This window comes from Mauremys mutica, chromosome 10 (genome assembly GCF_020497125.1).
Source record: "Mauremys mutica isolate MM-2020 ecotype Southern chromosome 10, ASM2049712v1, whole genome shotgun sequence".
Lineage (NCBI taxonomy): Eukaryota > Metazoa > Chordata > Testudines > Geoemydidae > Mauremys > Mauremys mutica.
This window is the reverse complement of record NC_059081.1, coordinates 12,962,623-12,984,954: the sequence shown is the minus strand read 5'-3', so window position 1 is coordinate 12,984,954 and position 22,332 is coordinate 12,962,623. Positions and strand designations below refer to the sequence as shown.

Sequence of the window (22,332 nt, the reverse complement as noted above, 5' to 3'; positions counted from 1 at the left end):
AAGCAGTGTGTTTCACTGAAATAAGTGTCTTGGAGCACTTCTAGAGGCTTACTTTGTGTTCTCCTCAAATTATTGGTGTCTTTGTCTTACAGAATCATAGGAATGTAAGGGAGGGCCCTTGAGAGTTTATCACAATGGTGGGCAAACTTTTTGGCACGAGGGCCACATCTGGGTATAGAAATTGTATGGCGGGCGATGAATGCTCACGGAATTGGGGTTGGGGTGCGGGAGGAGTGAGGGCTCTGGCTGGGGGTGCAGGCTCTGGGGTGTGGCCAGAAATGAAGAGTTTAGTGTGCGGGAGGGCTCCAGCTGGGTGTGCAGGCTTTTGGGTGGGGCTGGAGATGAGGGTTTTGGGGTTCAGGAGGGTGCTCCAGGCTGGGACTGAGGGGTTGGGAGGGTGGGGGGAGGATCAGGGCTGGGGCAGGGGGTTGGAGTGCGGGGGGATGGCTCGGGGTGCAGGCTCTGGGCAGCACTTACCTCAAGTGACTCCTGGAAACAGCGGCATGTTCCTGCTCTGGGTCTTACGCAGAGGTATGACCAGGCGGCTCTGCTGAGTGCTGCCCCGTCCACAGACGTTGCCCCTGCAGCTCCCATTGGCTGCGATTCCTGGCCAGTGGGAGCTGTAGGGGAAGCGCTTGGGGCAGGGGCAGCGTGTGGAATGGAGTCCCCTGGCTGCCCCTACACGTAGGAGCCCAAGGAGGGGACATGCTGCTGCTTCTGGGGACCGTACAGAGTGGCCCCCGACCCTCCTCCCCGGCTGGAGCATGGGAGCGGGATAAGCCCCAGGCTGAAACTCAAGGGCCGGATTAAAACAGCTGGGGGCCGTAGTTTGCGCACTCCTGGTTATCAAGTCCAGTCCCCCGCCTTGAGGCAGGACCAAGTAAACCTAAACTATCTATGACAGGTGTTTACCCAGTCTGTTCTTAAAAACGTCCAGTGATGAGGATTCTACAACCTCTCTTGGAAGCCTTTTCCAGATCTTAACTACCGGTCGATATTTCCTAATATCTAACCTAGATCTCCCTTGCTGCAGATTAAGCCTATTACTTCTTGTCCTACCTTCGGTGGACATGGAGAATAACTAACTGGTCATTGTCCTTTTTATAACAGCCCTTAATGGGTTTGAAGACTATCATCAGATCCTCTTTTCTCAAGAGTAACCATGTCCAATTTTTTAACTTTGTCCTCATAGGTCAGGTTTTTTCAACTTTTTATTATCGTTTTCGTTGCTCTCTGCTGGACCGTCTCCATTTGTCTCCATCTTACCTAAAGTGTGGTGCCCAGAATTGGACACAGTACTCCATCTGAGGCCTCACCGGTGCCAAGCAGAGTGGGACAGTTACCTCCCATCTCTTGCATATGAAACTCCTGTTAATATACTTCAGTGATATTTGCCTTTTTCATGACTGCATCATGTTGACTCATATTCAGTTTGTGATCCTCTTTAACCCCCAGCTCCTTTTCAGCAGTGCTATTGCCTAGCTAAACAGATGTTTATCCAGTCTGTTCTTAAAAACGTCCAGTGATGAGGATTCTACAACCTCTCTTGGAAGCCTCCATTTTGTAGTTGTATATTTGATTTTTCCTTCCTATGTGAAGTACTTTGCACTTGTCTTTATTGAATGTCAGCTTCTTAATTGCAGACCAACTCTCCAATTTGTCAAGGTCATTTTGAATTCTTATCCTGCCCTTTGAAGTGCTTGCAACATCTCCCAGTTTGGTGTCCTCTGCAAATTTTATAAGCTTACTCTCCACTCCATTATCCAAGTAATTAATGAAAATATGAATAATACCAGACCCAGTACTGACTCCTGCTGGACTCCATTAGGTACTGCCTCCCAGTTTGATAGCGAATCACTGATAACTACTCTCTGAGGGTACATCTATACTACCCGCTGGATCGGTGGGTAGTAATCAATCTATTGGGGATCGATTTTTATCGCGTCTCATCTAGACGCAATAAATCGATCCACGAATCGATGCCCATACTCCACCTTGGCAGGAGGAGTAAGCAGCGTCAACGGGGGAGCCGCAGGAGTCGACTCGCCGCCATGAAGACGGCTAGATAAGTTGAACTAAGATACTTCGACATAGCTGAAGTTGCGTATCTTAGATCGATTCCTTCCCCCCCCCCCCCCCCCGTGTAGACCAGCCCTGAGTATGGTCTTTTAACAGGTTGTGCACCCATCTTATGGTAATTTAATCTAGACCACATATCCCTAGTTTGCTTATGAGACTGTCATGTGGGACTGTGACAAAAGCCTTACTAAAATCAAAATATATTTTGTCTACGGCTTCCCACCCTCTCCCGGGCCCCATCCACTAGGCCAGTAACCCTGTCAAAGAAAGAAATGAGGCTGATTTAACATGGTTGCTGGCTATTCCTTATAACCCTTTTATCATCTAGGTGCTTACAAATTGATTGTTAGGTAATTTGTTCCAGTATCTTTCCAGGTGTCAAAGTTAGCCTGACTGATGGTCTGTAATTTGTCTGTAATTTGTTTCTGCACTTAAATGTTTACCTGTTTCCAGTCCTCTGGGATCTCATTCCTCCTCCTTGAGTTCTTGAAATAATTGCTAATGGTTTTGAGATTGCTTCAGCTAGTTCCTTAAGTACCCTAGAGCAGTGGCTCTCAACTTTTCCAGTCTGCTGAACCTCTGTCAGGAGTCTGATTTGTCTTCTGTACTCCCAAATTTCATCTCACTTAAAAACTACTTGCTTACAAAATCAGACATAAAAATTCAAAAGTGTCACAACACACTGAAAAATTGCTTATTTTCGCCATATAATTATACATCAATTGGAATTTAAATATTGTACTTACATTTCAGTGTATAGTACATAGAGCAGTATAAACAAGTCACTGTATAAAATTTTAGTTTGTACTGACTTTGCTGGTGCTTTTTATGTAGCCTGTTGTAAAACGGCAAATATCTAGATAAGTTGATGTACCCCCTTGAAGACCTCTATGTACCCTCAGGGGTACACGTACCCATGGTTGATAACCACTGCCCTAGAGGAACTTGTTTTGTAGATTTGGTTGCTCTCTATTTGACTGAATGCAGGAGAATGTGCTGATTGCCACAGAAACCAGTAAGTGTGAAAAATACAAGGTCTAAATGAAGGAACAGAAATCACTGCTTCCAGTTTGCAGTTGACTATTGAAATGCTGATGAATTGCACAGTGAATCTTCCTAGTTTTCCCCCAAGCTATTTAGAATTAAAAAAAAGTATGTCAGTGTATATGCTCGACTTTTGCACTCTCTCACTTGATGCCTAGTCCCACCCATGCCCAAAAGACAGCAGTAGTGAAAGTAGAACTCTTGGGATTTTGGTGGTTTCCCAGTACCACATGGGCAAGGCACCACAGTTCTGGGGACCTATCGTCAGAGGAAGTAGTGGGGGTTAGTTTTGTTTCCCTTTTTAAAAAAAAAAAAAGAGAGGGGGATAACTAATAATGCTATGTAGATGGAAACTTTTGGATAGTTCATATACAAGGGGAATAAACTAATATAGGCAGCAAGCCCATGCACACTTTTCCTGAGATCGGGGCATGACCTTTTAATTAGGAATTTTTAAAACAGTAACTTAGTTTACATTTTTCAAAAACAGAGTTGTGCATACTATTAGCTATGTATACTCTCTTCTACTCTCCCCTTTCCTGCTTTTTTTCTTTTGTTTTTACTCACTTTGTTACAATCGAATTGAAGGCAACAAGTAAGTTCTTGATGGGTGAGACTCTGGTTTCCTGTGTACATAGCTGAGTACAATGGGGCCCTAATCCTGGAGATGCCTTCATGCACTATTCTGTAATAAATAAAAATGTTGTGATGGGAGTCGCCAGACCTTGCTGTTAGTCTTCAAGTTTTCTCTTAGCATGCAAGCACTTCTCAGTCTGCCGAAATGTTGCATCATTGTTAATTTTTTTTAGTAGATTCTTTTTTTTTTTGTGTGTGTGGAGAGCCATGGCAATCAGCTTGGGAGTTTGATCTCTGATTTAATCTGTTTTATTAGGGTTAGGTTTTGAAGCATATTTGCTCACTGGAACTGGGCATTGGTGTTTTGGCTGAGTTTCTTGAATGAGGGGGCTGCCTGCATGCCCTTTGTGACCACCTGTGTTCAAGCACTGCTATATATAATGTGAAGTATATATATAATGTGAAGTGCTATATATAATGTGAATATAACAAGTTGCGCAAAGACTATATCTCGGTTTAGCATCACAGATTTCTCCAACAACAGGAAGCTGACCTGCCAGGCTTTGACATCTGCTGTCACTTGACAGAGGGCCAACGCTAATAATACAAATGGACTAATGATAGTAAGTTGTGGAAATGATGCTTGGACGTAATTGTGTTTAGGTATCTAAAATCTGTCTCTTGAAAAACATCTGAGGCTTTCCCCCCTTGTTTTCTTCAAGGGAGTGTATGGGCTCTGAAGGAATCTAGCTTGTTAAGAAAAGGTACTTCAGTGGCGTAGTTTGCCCGTCAGTAAAATGGGGATTAGTCCTACCTATCCCAGAGGGGTATCTGTAAAGGAGTTGGAAGGTGGAAAGTGTTTTGTGTGTGTATATAAGGAACTGCCTAACTTTAGCAGCTTGGAGTGCTTCCAAGGGAAGGATGGTTTTGTGGCTAAGGCACTGGACTGTGGCTCAGATTTGCTTTCTTTTTTTTTTCTCTGCCACAAACTTCCTGTGTGATGTTGGGCAAGTAACTCAGTCTTTCTGTTCCGCAGTTCTCCAAGTGTAACATGGGGTTAATACCTCCCTTATTAGAATGGTGCTGTGAAGATAAACATGGTCTGACATGAGCAGGTATTGTGGTGGTGGTGTCCTTGCAAAGTTTATAAATAAATTCTATTAGCTAAGGACTATCAAAGATCAACATTTCCATATAATATTGTATACAGGTTTGGGTCTGAAGCTTGTTTATCAAGGGAATGCATAAGGGTTCAACCTTGATATGATATATGGACATATTTTGTAAAAGCAGTTACTGCACACCGAGGAATATCAAAAAGCAAAATAAAGGCTTCACAGAGGAATGCAAAATGAGTTCTTATTGGATTTCTCTAAAACAGGTGCAAGTGGTAGAAGATGACAGAACAAGGAGTAATGGTCTCAAGTTGCAGAGGGGGAGGTTTAGGTTGGACATTAGGAAAAACGTTTTCACTAGTAGGGTGGTGAAGCACTGGAATGGGTTACCTAGGGAGGTGGTGGAATCTCCTTCCTTAGAGGTTTTTAAGGTCAGGCTTGACAAAGCCCTGGCTGGGATGATTTAGTTGGGGATTGGTCCTGCTTTGAGCAGGGGGTTGGACTAGATGACCTCCTGAGGTCCCTTCCAACCCTGAGATTCTATGATTCTAAGGATTTCATTGCAACACATGCCTATCTCTCTAATATATTTGACAAGTATTATAATAAAAGTGGCAGACTACTCTCCTGTAGTAGTAGTTGTAAATGAGGCTAAGATTTTGGCACAAAATGTTTTAGTAAATTTCATGGCAGAGGTGCAGGAAAAAAAAGGAAAAGTCACAGAAAGGTCACCAACGTTCCTGGCAGGGGCAGTGTGGTTTTGCTTTATGCAGGTTAGCATAAAATGTACTTCTCATTAAAGGCAGTCCACAGAAAAGACATTTCATGTCCTTGGTTCTTGGTGGCCTAAATATAATCAGTGAAGTCTTGGGAAAAGGCTGGGTGGGGGGAGGATTGGAGAGCAAGCTGACCCTGCAGCAGGTCCTGGACCAAGCTCCCCACTCTGGGCATGAGACCTGATGCTTCTAAAGTTTGGGTATCTGCCCCTCTGTATGTGGAGGGGCAGATGGGCCAAATTCAGTTGGTGGTGTGACCCCATGTGCTGGGTTGCAATGGCATTTTGGTTTGGCCCATCTGCCCCTCCTCCTCCAGCTATAAGAGAGGTGGATACTGAAAACCTCAGTGGTGCCAGATAGCAACACCTGGAGCAGAAGCTGGGCCTAGCCCTGCAGCTGAAGCACTCCCCTCTTCTTCCCCCAGCCATTTCCAGAACTGAACTAATTTTATTTAGAGTCACAATTTCTGTGACCTCTGTGCCTTAGTAGTAAGTGTTTATACTGTGGTAGTATCCAAAGGCCCAGTCGGAGTTGGGCCGCATTGTCCTGTTCTCAGTATATCCTATATTGGGGGGAAGCATCTACACAATGTTCTTGCTGTAGTTGTGCTAATATTTTTTTACTGTATACATAACTCATCTTTTGTAATACAGTGGAAACAATTGTATTAATATTCTTGAAAATATAGTCTTCTAGATTAAATGACATGGGTTGTCTTAATTTTGTTATTTACAGGCCTGAGAATATTTTTAGGACTTACTACATCCAAGTGTACTTACTCCTGAAACTTAGATATGTTGTGAATGGTTGCAACAATTTCAAGTTACTATCCGCTTAATAGGATAGTGTAGAGTTCATATTACTGGTACTCAAAATCCTTTCCCAAGTCACTTTGAACAGTTAAGTTACGTTTTCACTGTTACAAATAAGTGAATCAAATATGTATATCACAGATTTAGAGTGTATTGTGCAAGAAGGACATTATTTTTATATTTTTTATATATAATATAATAAAAATATAAAGATGGGGTCTTAATATTGATCCATGAAGTGCCATGATAAAGATTTTAAGGACAACCCTATTTTTTTCTGATATTTTACCACCTATTTTCCGTTACTCGGTTAATCTGTGAACCAAGCTAATGCCTGAATTTCCAGACCAAATTCTAGAATATTAAAAGCATTCTGTAGATCCCTGAAAAGAGCATAAGTATTGTCATTATGTTCCACCCAGTAAAATGGTACTGTATTTTTTTTTTTAAGCCTAGATTTTCAGAAGTGCCGAACACTCATAAAACTCATTGGGAGTTATAGGTGCTTGGCACTTTTGAAAATAGGCCACGATAATTTTAAATATGCACATTGTGATAGAATCAAATGTATATCAAGGAGAAATTACGGGATTTGGATTTAAATTATAAATGATAAATAAAGATGTCTATTTTTAATAGAAATACTTATGTGCAGGCATTAGATCGAGTTTTGAAAATTCCACTAGTTCCAGACAATAAAAATTGTTCCCGGGCAAGTGTCATCAATGTCTGTAAAATCTAAGCTTTCTTGCTAATTTTCTTTAAAGTTTGTAACCCTTTTGGCTGCAAAGAAAACATTCCAGCATGAGGCAGAAGTAAACTGGTAGAATTGCTGTCGTCTTAGTCTACAGGCAGACTAGTCTTGTGCCTCTGTTGTTGCACAGAGCTTTCCCAAGGAGTGGTAGAGTGAAAACTAATTAGCCTTGTTAGTTTTCTCTGCTACTTTTGGACATTAGTAAACTAACAAGAATTGGATCAGTTTCACACAAACTGGATGAAAATTAAAGGCTCGGGGAGGGGTAAATTAACAGAGACTTCCACCCAGGGGAGTTAAGGATGGGTGGTGGTGGGAGAACCAAAGGGGAGAATATACTTCTTCATCCCAACAAATAGATTAAATTACCTACTAGTCAGAGACTACAAAAGATGGAACTACTGAGCAAGGTCCCTGGTAAGAATCCCAGCATCCTCCTCTTTCTCAGCCACTGGGCAAGGATGGGTCTTGGCTCCTGACCTGGCATTGCCTCTGGTCGGTGGGATCTCCCATCTTTATTTAATCTCTAGCTATGAGGTGTTTGGTAAATTTTTCTGACTCTTTTTGTGTGGGAAGGTTACAGGGTGTGTGAGAGAGACACACCAGAGGTGGTGGTGGTTTTTTTTAGCTCATTTGTGCATGCTGGTTGCTTATCATAAGTTAGGTACCTGCCCAGTACAAATGGCAGTCGAAGTGAGGAAGCCAGAAGTTGGAGAGCAGTGTAATGGAAAGGGAGATTGATTTCAGTGCGAAGGTTGGAGGGAGGGTGTGTGTGGAGGGAGACAGCAAATATAAGGGAGAAAGTGAACATAATATGGGAAGAAAGAGAATGGAGGCGCAAGCAGAGAAGGAAAAGAAGAAACACTGAAAACATGGGGAATGATACTCTGGATTCCTCTGCTACTGGATTGAAATGAGAGAGAAAATGGAATGAAGCTAAAAATGGGAAGAGTATAACTAAGCAAGAGATGTTGCAATTTGCATTTAAAAATGCTATACTGTATAAAAACTTGATTAACAGTGTTTCCATGATAGTACAGAATGAACTGTGTGCACACTTTTATTTAGAGGGCATGACTTTGGAGTAGCAACACAAGTAGTTTTAAACCTGGTGAGGAGGCTTAGTCCTGGGGTTGATGTGTTGGGTGAATTTTTCCAGCCATACTTTAATTATTTCCTTAATTGTGTACCGTACTGGGTGTATCTCCATGAGGGAGAGGATGGGTTAGCTTGGGTTGTGGGAGACTGAGGTGGAATTTCCTGCTTTGCCACAAACTTCACGTCTGACCTTGGGCAAGTTATTTAATCTCTGTAAAATGGAAATAATAGCACTTCTCTACCTCATAGGGGTGCTGTAAGGATAAATATATTAAAGATTGTGAGGTGCTCAGATACTAAGATGATGGGGACTGTGTTGCTCCTACTGTACTTGGGAAATGCAGTCTGCTGGCATGGTTTGTGAAAAGTGCTGCTCAGTGCAGGTGAATGTATGGGAGGCTGGAGACTCCATGTGGGGTTAAGGTAAATTCCATTACTCACTAGAAGTTAACTTAATTCCACTCTGAAAGTGTCCAAGTCACTTCCCTTATGTATTCATCTGCTGAGCTGCACTTCCCTATGTTTCAGTCAGTGTCCTCAGACTGGGAAGATCACAGCTTTCTGTTTCATTGTTACTGTTTCATTAAATTTTTAAACTCTCTGATTCACCACCATCATAATCAGATAAGGCAATTTCCAAAACATAGTATGTAGATTGCCATATTCCTTTACTGGTTGATTGCCTTTCCTCATGTTGATGTGTTGCTTGCAGAGCTACCACTCTGAATTTCCTCACTTTTATTTGTTTACAGCATAAGCATGATTTAGATTGTGGTGTCATGAAGCATGGTGGTTCTTCTGTTTTGCTGAGTGTGCGGTGTTCTAAGGGATGTGTAAATGAAAGGCAGGGCTTGATTTATGTTCTATAGTTTGTCTCATATAGTGAAAAAGTGGTGGGTGGGTGAATCCAATCAAAGGAGATTGGAGACAGGCTTCAGACCAAAGTTTTTAAAAATTGAACTTCATACATGTTTACAAGCAAGCTTGTCTTTTAAAATTTCAAAACACTTTTTTTTTCTGTTCAAAGTTGTTAAAACTTCACCAAAGTTTAGGTAGCTCTAAATGAGTGCAACTAATTTTTGTTTTGTGTATGCCAATAATATGGTAGCAGTTCTGAAGCATTTTCAGACAGTTTATTCCATTAGTGTTTCTCCCTTAAAATTTTTTCTGTATTCAGAATATATAAGACCCTTGGTTTTCAGTTTAAACAGATTTTTACTGAAAAAATCCTGGGTTTTACAAACAGTATTTGTTTTTTTCCCCTGATTTTCACCCTATTTTGTATCATTCAGATATATAAACTTGTTTTATTAGGAAAATACAATACTTTGCATGAGATGTATGTATTTACGCTAATACACTAGTCTGTGTGTATATGCAAAGCTGCCTGGTGAAGTAAGGCTGTGTATAAATCTAGAAGATACACACAACAAACAAACAGGCACGTGAGTTCTTGATGTACTGATGAATTTCACGCCCACTACGTACACATTCACACTCTTAAATAATGGTTTAGAGATCTGACACACTAAAATGGAAAGAAAACGAAAATCTGTATCAGAATACATATCAGAACACAAGGAAGTAATTGAAAGTTAAAAACAAAATAAAACAGGAAATCATGAAGTTGAGTGTATGCGCTGCAAATGGTATGGTCCAACTATTAAATATAAATATTTATAGGCTAATAGTTTTAAGTCTACAACAGTAAACTGTTTATTCAAATGAAAAGTTTTATTTGGGGATAGAGAGATACTGTTTTCTTAAACTCAAAGGTGGCACTGTATTTTGAGCTTTAGTTCTGCAGCAAACCATATTGAATTCAGTTAATCAAAGTATTACTCTACTGAATACTTTCTTCTCCTGTCCTTCCATCCACTAAAATAACCCCCCATATTTACCCAGAAAACTATTAATAGTTTTTTCCACCAATTTTCATGTTTTTGTTGTCATAGTAATAAACACCCATACATTTTTGGGTAAAATAAAAACCGAAAATGAAGGGCCCTAAGAATATATGACTGCATGATTCCATTCCCCGAATGGCTTTGTTTTAGAGCCCTAGTACTGTTTGAGCTGCTATAAATAGTCTTCCGATTCTCTGTTACAATGTTGTTACTTTAATGCTGACTCCACACAGAAGAAAATGGTAACTCTGCGGGTAACAGCTGATATGAACTATTAAGCTCTGTTTTTAAATGGGGGGCAGGGGAAAGAGTGGAGGAGATTGTTGTGCTCTAACTAGCATGCCCAACCCACTCTGTTCTGTTTTGATCTTGTCTGCAGTTATAGCTTAGAATGAATCATGGACTGACTCTTATATTTAGGGCAAGTTTCCTCATGATTAAAGTGAGGAATTTAGAAGCAGTTCACTCAGCCTCTGAGAGAACTGCTTCTAAATAGATTGTATGGAGGAGGAGAAATGGAATTTGGTGCAGTCAGTGCAGTGCTCTACACAGGCACAAATGTACAGTTTATCTGCACAAGCAGGACTGGCAGTTCCAGTAGTACCACGAGGTTCCTCCTACCATCCTCACCCAGCTACTGCATCCCAGTCTGGAGGAAACAGAAGTGGGAACCTAATTCATTTCCCCAACCTGTCAAAGCGCTGTAATTCTGCTGCTGGTTTCTGGCCTATTTGTGTCATATGGACAGCTACCCATTAGGAACTAGACTGAGACAACCAAACTGCTGTTCTGCAGCCCATATTGTAGAAATCAATGAGTCTTCAGTGCAATCCTACACTGCCCGTACCCATGCGTCAGGGACAGCTTCCGCAGCTCAGAGCACTTAGCTACTGGCTGTGTGCAGGCTCAGGAGCAACAGAGGCAGTACTCAGCAGGTCTGAGCTCTGCCCATCGCTTCCTCCACCCTCGAGGTTCACTGCCCCAGCCTCCAGGGCAGGAGCAGAGGAGGTCACAAATGTATAATGAAAAATACGTCTTCGGTAATATTTTCTAAAACATGTAGATCTTGTCCACAGGGATCCTCTTGCTATATAGAACAGACACAAGCAGTGGTCGGTTACGTGTCTGGCACATACCTCAGTGCACTTACTTTACTGGAAGTTGTCTCGACAGTCAGTTCACTGCCCGAGCAGCATCTCTGTACTCCTGAGCAGTTTAAAATAGAAAACACAAAAGGATCATTAGTTAGAGGTTATATGAGACAGGCAACCTGCTCTTCTACTTAACTTATGTATATGTACTTAACTCCCTCTGGTTCTCCAGCACCTATTTTTTCCCTCATTCCTATGAGTGATTCATCCTCCGGATCCTTTAGGGCGTTACCTAGGGAAGGGAAGATGAGGAACTTACTATAGGCCATAATGAGGCACCCAAAAATATGTCTTCCCTCCAGACCTAGAGCATACCTGTCTCTCCCTCTTAGAAGAAAACACTGATGAATGGAATTGTTGTTGGAGCTATGAAAGAAGAGGGGAGGATGTCATGAAATAAACAGTTTTAAACTTGCAAAGATTGAATAAATGAACATACGTGCGCGCACACACACACATCATCAAGCAGTGTCCCCCAAAGACAGTGGAACTCGTACTATATACCAGGCCTTGAAGCCTGGAACTGGTATGGCAGGATTCTTCCAGCGTCAGGGTGGAGCGTGGCATAGCCCCTGTGCCTCATGACTTGTGTAGATCCTCAGATGTAGGACTATGTGTGGAAATGGTGCACTATTGGAAACTGGATGGAGCTAATGTGGTCACACTCCCCTGTTGCAACTTGCATTGGTTCTATCACACCTGTTTACGTTGCTGCACTGCAATTCTCTAATGAAGAGAAGGCTTGAATGACATTTCTGTGCAGAACTGATGGAGTTGAGAAAGGAACCAGTCACTGGGTTTCTATAGAATACTTTTTGACATGAGAAATGTTGGTAGATTTCAATATTGTGAGGCAATTCTCTTCCTCATGTTGTCTCTCTAAGATGACTGTTTCATTCCTTTGTTTTGTCAGTTATTTACATGCTCACTGGGCATAGTTTTAAAAGGAAAGAACTTTGATGGAGACTAGCAAAAGGGAAAAATAGGTCATCGCATTTATTAAAAGTTGCAGTCATACATGTCATCCAACACAGTTCCTACATTTTGTGTGTAATAGAGCTAATTGTCCAGCTGCTTTAGCAAAATCATGATGCCTTAAGGAAAGAGATTGTCTGGTAGACTAGGAGCCTCTCCTCAGCCCTATATAGACCTAGTTTTGTATTGCTGTATGACCACATTCAACTGTAACCACTTGTGTTTTATAGGTCACAAACCAGTTGCTACATAAAATTAAACTGCCTTACTTTTTTTTTCTTTAAAGCTCTGTGCTTCAGATGTGCCAGTTTCTTATGTACTATAATTGGGTGAAAGAATTAGTGCCACTTGTTTTGATGTCCTCTGCCAAAAAAGAATATTTTTCATAAACTTAATACCTTCATAGAGACAAAGTCAGCAAGACCTCTTACTGGGATAATGATTTAGCATGTTACTTTGGATTGTCTATTAGGTATGTCAATTTAAGATGTAATTGGGTGTAATTTTTCTGCATAATGTTTAAATAGCAAGAATTTCACATATATAAACAGTTTAACATTGTCATGTTAGTGAAACCTTTTGTAAACAAAATGTAGGCAACAGATTGATTTGTGCATACAGACAAAGATTTTCCACTGTGCCTGATACTTACTGGCTCTAGCAGTCTTTGTTAATGAATGGATTTTACATTAATCCCTTGACTTCAGTAGCCATATTCTGCCACCATGTTTTTTTAAGTAAAGATGAAAAACTTGTTTACCTATCAGTAAGTTACCTGGGTAAGGTGTTCCCATATATTCTTAATTCCGGGAAATGTAAGAACCACCAACTACTATAATAAGGACGAGGTTTGAGATTTAATTTGAGGTTTAACTATGAAGAAAATATTTATAGAGAATTATCTTGATAATTCTCTATAAAAGTAAACAATTGTCATTACAGCCAATGATTGCAGTCTTATGAGACTTGGATTCAGTTCTTGGTTCTGCTGCATATTTCCTCTGTGATGGTAGGCAAGTCACTTAATCTTTCTATACCTCAGTGCCCTCATTGTAAAATTCAGAACTTCTTCCACCCTTTGTTTTGTCTATTTGGATTGTAACCTCTTCCAGGCAGTGACTATATTTCACTGTGTGTGCCTGGTGCCTAGCACAGTGGGGTCTCCAGGAACTACTCTGAGCTGGTCTCATAAGACGACTGTCCCTAACCAGTACAGTCAGAGTGAGTAACTATTTTGGCAAATATTTATTTATTGAAAATACATACTAATAGTTCTGTATATGGAGCTTAATATTGGTAAGTACTGACGGCCCTCAGTGCCTCTTGTTTTCACTGGGAGATAGTGCTGAGCTTCTTACAGATTTGGACCCCAGAAGGGAAGTTATTTGTTCATCTTTTGTGCCAAATTGTTATAAAACAAATGGAGAAGACATTTTAATACTTTAAAGTGTTTCTTAATGTGATCCGAAACTATCTCTTGGGTTTCTCAGAGCATCTTCTCTATTTGCAATATGGCATTTTTAGTGTAGTTGTTGATGGTTCTGGAAATTCAACATAAATAGAACTTACTTAATTTGTAGTGCCTAATGACAGATTTCTTTTCAATTAGTGAGATTAATAAGGGTCTTTTGTAAGGTGGTGAAAATTAATTGTGTAGAAACTCAAAACTACCCCCCGGAGAGAAGAGGGGGTGGGTAGGCAGAAGTCATAAATAGTATATTCACTACTTAATATCGAAGCGTCATAAATATGTCCAGAAGTGTCTGTTTTATATTATGGATCCAGACTGTCTTTCATTGCTTCAACAATATTGAAAATTTTTGTTCTTTAATTTTACTGACAGTCCAATAAGTTTGCTTAAAATTTCTTTATTCTGCAGTAAGCCTGCAAAAATTTTCCTTCTTAAAATAAATTTTGAGCAGTTTGCTGAAAGTGGACTTTAAACTGTATAAATGAAGATCTAGATCTACTTTAATGGTTTTAATTGTCAGTTTATTTGGTCTTAGCTGACTGTTTTTGTCTTGCTTTTCTAACAGTGATCACATGGAAAATATTTATGGCTATTTAATGAAATATACCAATCTCGTCACTGGCTGGCAATATCGGTAAGTCTTTTTTTGTTTTCCGGGCAATTTTTTTTCTGCTAAGCAATTAAAATAATGGAAAAAAATTATGTCTTTTTCAGATTTAATATGGATTAAACCAACAAGTAGATAAAAGATGGACCTGCTACAGCCATATTAGGGATAACATCTTGTTTTAGTATATGACTAAGAGATTAATGAAAAGCAGAGAAGGACTACTAAGCATTTAAATGGCCTTTTGTTGTTCTGATGTATGAGTGTAAGGCGGGTATTCAGCAACACTTTCTCAAACTTTATATGGCACCATAACAATACAACCAACGTTGTGGTTGGAGGCACAAGCTTTCTAACGCAGTATGTTGCACAACAGTAGTGGCAGAGAGTTTAGCTAAGGACACTTGTTGAAATACCTTCTATTGTGCACTGCATACGTTGTGAGTATGTCTATTCCTAACTAGCATTGGTCCAGTGATGTAAATTACACTCCCCTATCTTTGTGGCTGGTATTGCTTTGTCTTAAAGTTTCTCATGTGCACAGTGCTAAGTCTTCCAAGACTGCATTCCTGAAGTATCATAAATATACTTTTAATTTACTTAGTGACAGTTCACATACACCATGCAAAGGTTTGATCTTTAAAGAATCTTTGTACGAGTCTAATCTTATGCAGTTCTAAGCTATAGTTAAAAGCAACAAAGTCTTGTGGCACCTTATAGACTAACAGACATATTGGAGCATAAGCTTTCGTGGGTGAATACCCACATCGCCAGATGCATGTACTGGACATTTCCAGAGGCAGGTATAAATATGCAGGCAAGAATCAGTCTGGAGATAACGAGGTTAGTTCAGTCAGGAAGGATGAGGCCCTCTTCTAGCAGTTGAGGTGTGAACACCAAGGGAGGAGAAACTGCTTTTGTAGTTGGCTAGCGATTCACAGTCTTTGTTTAATCCTGAGCTGATGGTGTCAAATTTGCAAGGAGGTCCACTTCCTAGACACCACGGTACAAATAAGTGACGGTCACATTAACATCACCCTATACCGAAAACCCACCGACTGCTATGCCTACAGCTTCCATCCCGGACACACCACACAATCCATCGTCTACAGCCAAGCGCTAAGGTACAACCGCATTTGCTCCAACCCCTCAGACACAGACCAACACCTATAAGATCTTCACCAAGCATTCTCAGAACTACGATACCCGCACGAGGAAATAAGGAAACAAATCAACCGAGTCAGACGTGTACCCAGAAGACTCCTGCTGCAAGACAAGCCCAAGAAAGAAACCAACAGAACTCCACTGGCCATCACCTACAGTCCTCAGCTAAAACCTCTCCACCGCATCATCAGTGATCTACAACCCATCCTGGACAACGATCACTCACTTTCACAGGCCTTGGAAGGCAGGCCAGTCCTCACCCACAGACAACCCACCAACCTTAAACATATTCTCACCAGCAACCACACACTGCACCATGGTAACTCTAACTCAGGAACCAATCCATGCAACAAATCTCGATGCCAACTCTGCCCACATATCTACACCAGCGACACCATCACAGGACCTAACCTGATCAGCCACAACATCACCGGTTCATTCACCTGCACGTCCACCAATGTAATATACGCCATCATGTGCCAGCAGTGCCCCTCTGCTATGTACATCGGCCAGACTGGACAGTCCCTACGTAAAAGGATAAATGGATACAAATCAGATATTAGGAATGGCACTATACAAAAACCTGTAGGAGAACACTTCAGTCTCCCTGGACACACAATAGCAGATTTAAAGGTAGCCATCCTGCAGCAAAAAAACCTTCAGGACCAGACTTCAAAGAGAAACTGCTGAGCTTCAGTTCATTTGCAAATTTGACACCATCATCTCAGGATTAAACACAGACTGTGAATGGCTTGCCAACTACAAAAGCAGTTTCTCTTCCCTTGGTGTTCACACCTCAACTGCTAGAAGAGGGCCTCATCCTCCCTGATTGAACTAACCTCATTATCTCTAGACTGATACTTGCCTGCATATTTATATCTGCCTCTGGAAATGTCCAGTACATGCATCTGGCGAAGTGGGTATTCACCCACGAAAGCTTATGCTCCAATACGTCTGTTAGTCTATAAGGTGCCACAGGACTCTTTGTCGCGTTTTACAGATCCAGCCTAACACGGCAGCCCTCTGCTCTGATACTTGAAGCTATAGTTAGTATATTTGGTGAGTGTGTTGGCAAATTGTGGTATTTGCATAAACCCATTTGATGTCTCATGGTCCGATTAAAACAAGAACTAATTTTCCCCAAACTTATGTGGAGAGATGGTCTTGGTTTGAGTGATTATTTATATTAAAAAGATGTACGTTAGTTTTATTTTGTAAATGGACTTTTTATCACAATCACAGATTTTTTGTTTTAAACAATGAAGCTGGCCTACTGGAGTACTTCGTGAATGAACAGTCTAGAAATCAAAAGCCCAGAGGTACCTTGCAGCTAGCTGGAGCTGTAATTTCACCCAGCGATGAAGACTCTCATACCTTCACCGTTAATGCTGCTAGTGGAGAGCAGTATAAACTAAGAGGTATGACTTTAGTTGTTGGACAGAAGAATTTTCCACTAGAGGATACTCCTGCCTCCTGTATGATGTTGTAGTTTTGTGTTTGGTTGTCTTTGTTTGCTTTAGAAACATATGAACAAAACTGCACACATAGAGTATAATATCCTCTTTGTGTGTAGCCCCAAAATCTATGGGATGGTGACTTTTCCAAGATGATAAATTTGATTTGAGGAGGAACCTCAATAGATAGTCCCTTTAAATTCTATGTTTCAGTGTTTCATAAGTTACGTTAGGTAACTTTTGCTAGTGGGAAGAGAGCCAGCCAATAGTTCCAATGGAAAGAAGCTTAAAGTATCAGTACTGACACTTGAATCAGTGGTTGGGAACCACTGCTCTACAGGCATCTTAGTCTAGAGCAGGGGTAGGCAACCTATGGTATAAGCTGATTTTCAGTGGCACTCACACTGCCCGGGTCCTGGCCACCGGTCCGGGGGGCTCTGCATTTTAATTTAATTTTTAAATGAATCTTCTTAAACATTTAAAAAACCTTATTTACTTTACATACAACAATAGTTTAGTTTATATATTATAGACTTAGAGAGAGACCTTCTAAAAATGTTAAAATGTATGACTGGCACGCAAAACCTTAAATTAGAGTGAATAAATGAAGACTCAGCACACCACTTCTGAAAGGTTGCCGACCCCTGGTCTGGAGCCATGGAAAAGACTTTTTTATGGAAATTTGGACTTGAGGCTCACCATTGCATTCTTCCTGACCTGTGTGTGTGTTTTCTTGTATCATGTGTAGATTTACCAAAGAGGAAATTGTACATTCCTTCTGAAGGACAATAAAACCAGGATATGATATTGGTTCCATGCACTATAGTTTTATTTGGTTTCTCTCTTTACCCAGAAAGAGAGAGAGGGGGAAAAAAAACCTATCGTGTACTAGTGCTACATTAGTGTTATTTTAAAAGAATAAGAGAAATTATCTGTACTCTTGCCTATACTTCAATTTTTGTTCCTGTAAGAAATTCTTTGTTTGCTTTTTATCAGCCACCGATGCTAAAGAACGGCAGCATTGGGTTAGCAGACTCCAGATATGCACGCAGCATCACACGGAAGCAATTGGAAAGGTACTGAATGGTTTTAATGGGTTCTTGCTCAGTTTGGGTCTGTGGCAAAACTAATTGAAAACTGATGTATTCTATTAATCCATGAGCCAGATAAGGTTAAGTAAAAATCTGAAAAGTTCCAAATACTTAACGAGGAAACATGAGAGTGTGGCTCAGTACACTTGACATAGATAGTCTGTAATAGAAATGGTCTTTTCCTAAAATATGTAATATCATAGTATGAAATGGTGAAGGTACTGCAGCCTGTGAAGGGTTAACAGGTCCTAGTTGGTCATGTGGCTGATAGTTCAGAGTATAAAAGGAAGAGGAAGCTGAAGCCTCTGGGGGTTTTAAAGCTGAGTGTTTTTCATAGTTTGCTTTTGTTTTGTGGGTAACCCACCAACCCTGAGGAAAGGGCCATAAAAGGACTAACGGTTGGAGCTTGATTTCTCCTTCCTTGGTTGTTTATACCATGTATATTTTACAGGTACATTTAGGATGAAACTTGAAATTTAGTGACTTGAGCCAACATTGCGTCCTAACCTCAAATGTACAATAAAATTGTTCTAGCAACATTCTATAAATCATGTGTTATTTTACTTTAATTTTCAGTGATTTTAAAATAATATTTACTCTTAAGGAATTTCTAAAAATGTTTTTTTCTTTAAGTCAGTATTTATTTTAAGTTTTGTAAAGTAATTCCTGTATTGACCTGCTGACTAGTTGGGGAGTAGCATAGTGGACATTTGATGAAAAGGTATTGTTCACTGTGCCATGCCATTCCTAATTTTAGCAGGTCCATTTTGAAGGTGTGACCCTGAGTGAATTGAGGGTGAGGGATTAAGACTCCAGGAGTTAATTTATGGCAGTGATACAATGCAGACATTCATCAAGGTGCAAATGCTTGTGGGGAGATCGTGTTCTTTTATTTAACAAGGATATCTTGCTGCATCAAGGGTGACTGTTATCTCGTAACACAAGAAGTTCGCTCCACCACATCATTATACTTAAGGCCGTTTTTTGTATTTGCTCCACAATACATTTCTATTAGTTTTGCTATCTGGATAGCTTTTCAGTGCTTGAAAAATTCAGAGATATACTGAATACAGTTTTTGGTCCTAAATTTCTTGTTTTTAGAACTGGAGTTTTGAATTGTAGCTCAGATTTCCAATTGGAAATTTCATTTTTTGCTTGGCTTGTTTAAAAGCAAAATTTGTTTGTGTCCAAATTAATTCCCTTCATAGAATCTCAGGGTTGGAAGGGACCCCAGGAGGTCATCTAGTCCAACCCCCTGCTCAAAGCAGGACCAAACCCAACTAAATCATCCCAGCCAGGGCTTTGTCAAGCCTGACCTTAAAAACCTCTAAGGAAGGAGATTCCACTACCTCCCTAGGTAACCCATTCCAGTTCTTCACCACCCTACTAGTGAAAAAGTTTTTCCTAATATCCAGCCTAAACCTCCCCCTCTGCAACTTGAGACCATTACTCCTTGTTCTGTCATCTTCTACCACTGAGAACAGTCTAGATCCATCCTCTTTGAAACCCCCTTTCAGGTAGTTGAAAGCAGCTATCAAATCCCCCCCTCATTCTTCTCTTCTGCAGACTAAACAATCCCAGTTCCCTCAGCCTCTCCTCATAAGTCATTTGCTCCAGCCCCCTAATCATTTTTGTTGCCCTCCGCTGGACTCTCTCCAATTTATCCACATCCTTCTTGTAGTGTGGGGCCCAAAACTGGACACAGTACTCCAAATGAGGCCTCACCAGTGCTGAGTAGAGGGGAATGATCACATCCCTTGATCTGCTGGAAATGCCCTTACTTATACAACCCAAAATGCCATTAGCCACCTTGGCAACAAGGGCACACTGTTGACTCGTATTCAGCTTTTCGTCCACCGTAACCCCTAGGTCCTTTTCTGCAGAACTGCTGCCCAGCCATTCGGTCCCTAGTCTGTAGCAGTGCATGGGATTCTTCCGTCCTAAGTGCAGGACTCTGCACTTGTCCTTGTTGAACCTCATCATATTTCTTTTGGCCCAATCCTCTAATTTGTCTAGGTCCCTCTGTATCCTAGCCCTACCCTCCAGCGTGTCAACCACACCTCCCAGTTTAGTGTCATCTGCAAACTTGCTAAGGGTGCAGTCCACACCATCCTCCAGATGGTTAATGAAGATATTGAATAAAACCGGCCCCAGCGCCGACCCTTGGGGCACTCCACTTGATACCGGCTGCCAACTAGACATGGAACCCGTTGAGCCCGACCATCTAGCCAGCCTTGAATTAGATTTCTTTTTTTAAAAGGCTCCTCCATAAGTTTGTGTTCCTTGAGAGGAGTTTCTAGCAAGCCTGAAGATTGTTAAGGCCTGCTAGCTCCTTTCAGAAACCATTTTCAATGCTTTGTTGCTTTAGTGTATATGTGTATTGTATGTTACAGAAGTATATTCTTAAATTTTTGCTTCATTTAACCTAAAATCCGAAAAAAAAATCCAAAACTCTAAGGTTCTTCTAAAATAGGATTAACTCCTTGTGACTGGCTCAGACTCCTCTGTCATAAAGAGATTGCACCCTGGTCTACATTACAATCTTATGTCATTATAACTATGGTATAAAATCCGCCCCCTCCCCTGAGCGACATAATTATACGGACCTAACTCCCTATGTAGACAGAGGGAGGGATTCTCCCATCAACATAGCTATGAACTCTCCGGAAGGTGGAGTATCTAAGCCGATGGGAGAAACAGAAACTTTCCTGTCAGTGTAGGTAGCGTCTTCACTAAGTACTGCGGCGCTATAAATGTAGAGAAGTCCTGCATGAGTTTCACTTTGTCTTCTAAATGGTTGTAAATGAAATTCTTCTCTATTAAATGCCAGGTTCACCCCATGTAGTCTGTTGCCTCTCAGTTTACATGTTAATCTTCCTGCAGAGCTCAAACCTGAATAGAAGGGCCTACTTCCTAATCATATAAAGTGATGTATATTGTTTCATCGCAATTCCTGGGTTGCATGTTAGCAAACACAAGCTGACTGTAAGCAGTGGAGCAAGACAGTTATCAGGAAATAGCACAAAGGAACAGAAACTTCCTCACTTATCAGTTAATACTTTGTGCACATTAATTACCAGAGTAGTTGAAAAACAGTGAGTTAAGGTAGCTTTCCCTCACTTTATTTAATTCTTGATTTTATATTCTGATTTATGTGCCTAATGAAATGTTTGAGTATTAGGAATTTTAAATTTCTTTATATGCTTGTTTATTCACTAGAACAATCCTCCACTGAAATCTCGCAGCTTCTCTCTTGCATCCCAAGGAAGTGGCAACTCTCCTGGTGTTCAGAGGAGACCCAGTCAAAATCCAGTTTCTTTTTTTAATGTTGGACATCACAAGTTGCCAGCAGGAAAGAGAGTTCCTATTCTGCAGCCAGACCACCTAGTAGATGTTAAAGAGGTTTGTATGAATAAAAATTAAAATAATTTTTTTCGAGAATGAGAGAGAACCAACATATTATTTGGTTGACACAGAAACCCTAATAATTTGTTGGATATACACCTCTACTTCACTATAACGCTGTCCTCGGGAGCCAAAAAATCTTACCGCGTTACAGGTGAAACCGTGTTATATTGAACTTGATTTGATCAGCCAGAGCGCGCAGCCTCGCCCCCCCGGAGCGCTGCTTTACTGCATTATATCCAAATTTGTGTTATATTGGGTGGTGGTATATCGGGGTAGAGGTGTAGTATTCCTAAATTGGCCTAAACTGCTAGTGTGTTGCTGTGTGGAGGTTAAAGAGCTGCTGTGTTCCCACCCCAGAGCTGGCACTATTTCAGTGGTGGTGGAAGTGATACAGAATGTATTTTCCACCTCACTTTAAATATGTAAAGTGCTTTGGCATTAAAGGTTCTTTAGAAATGTCATATTTATTATTTAAATTGTTGGGTGGGAGGTGACTTTGGTGGTGTTACCTGTTATAACATCCTGACATTGACGACTGAGTATCACATATTCCTGTCCCTGCTAGTCCTGGCATTACAGCTCAAGAAGATGTCGTATCACATACTTCTTCCTTTCTTCCCCCCCTCAAGCCTTGGAAGAGTTGACTTCAAGGGCTGAACTTTTTTTTTCATGAGCTTCATAGGCTGGAGGAGGAATCAGTTTGGTTCATATCAGAGAATTTTGCTGCTAATATACAAAAAGTAATGTTATAGAGTTTTATGGCCAAGACCTCCAAGTGTGATTTGAAAGGGGAAAGCAAAGAAAAGGATGAAACCCAGCAATATGATTCCACTGAATAGTAAATCTGGAT

General features: G+C 40.8%; 1 protein-coding gene across 4 annotated transcripts in view; it reads left to right on the top strand.

Moving 5' to 3' along the window:
* Nucleotides 1-22,332, top strand: part of OSBPL11 (oxysterol binding protein like 11) — a 73,061-nt gene that overhangs the window by 16,016 nt on the left and 34,713 nt on the right. For all 4 annotated transcript variants that reach the window (XM_045032012.1, XM_045032011.1, XM_045032014.1 and 1 more), the window contains exons 2-5: nt 14,324-14,392; nt 16,772-16,947; nt 17,980-18,059; nt 21,294-21,476. In XM_045032012.1, coding sequence (XP_044887947.1) covers nt 14,324-14,392; nt 16,772-16,947; nt 17,980-18,059; nt 21,294-21,476 — 508 coding nt within the window. The remainder of the gene's footprint in view (nt 1-14,323; nt 14,393-16,771; nt 16,948-17,979; nt 18,060-21,293; nt 21,477-22,332) is intronic.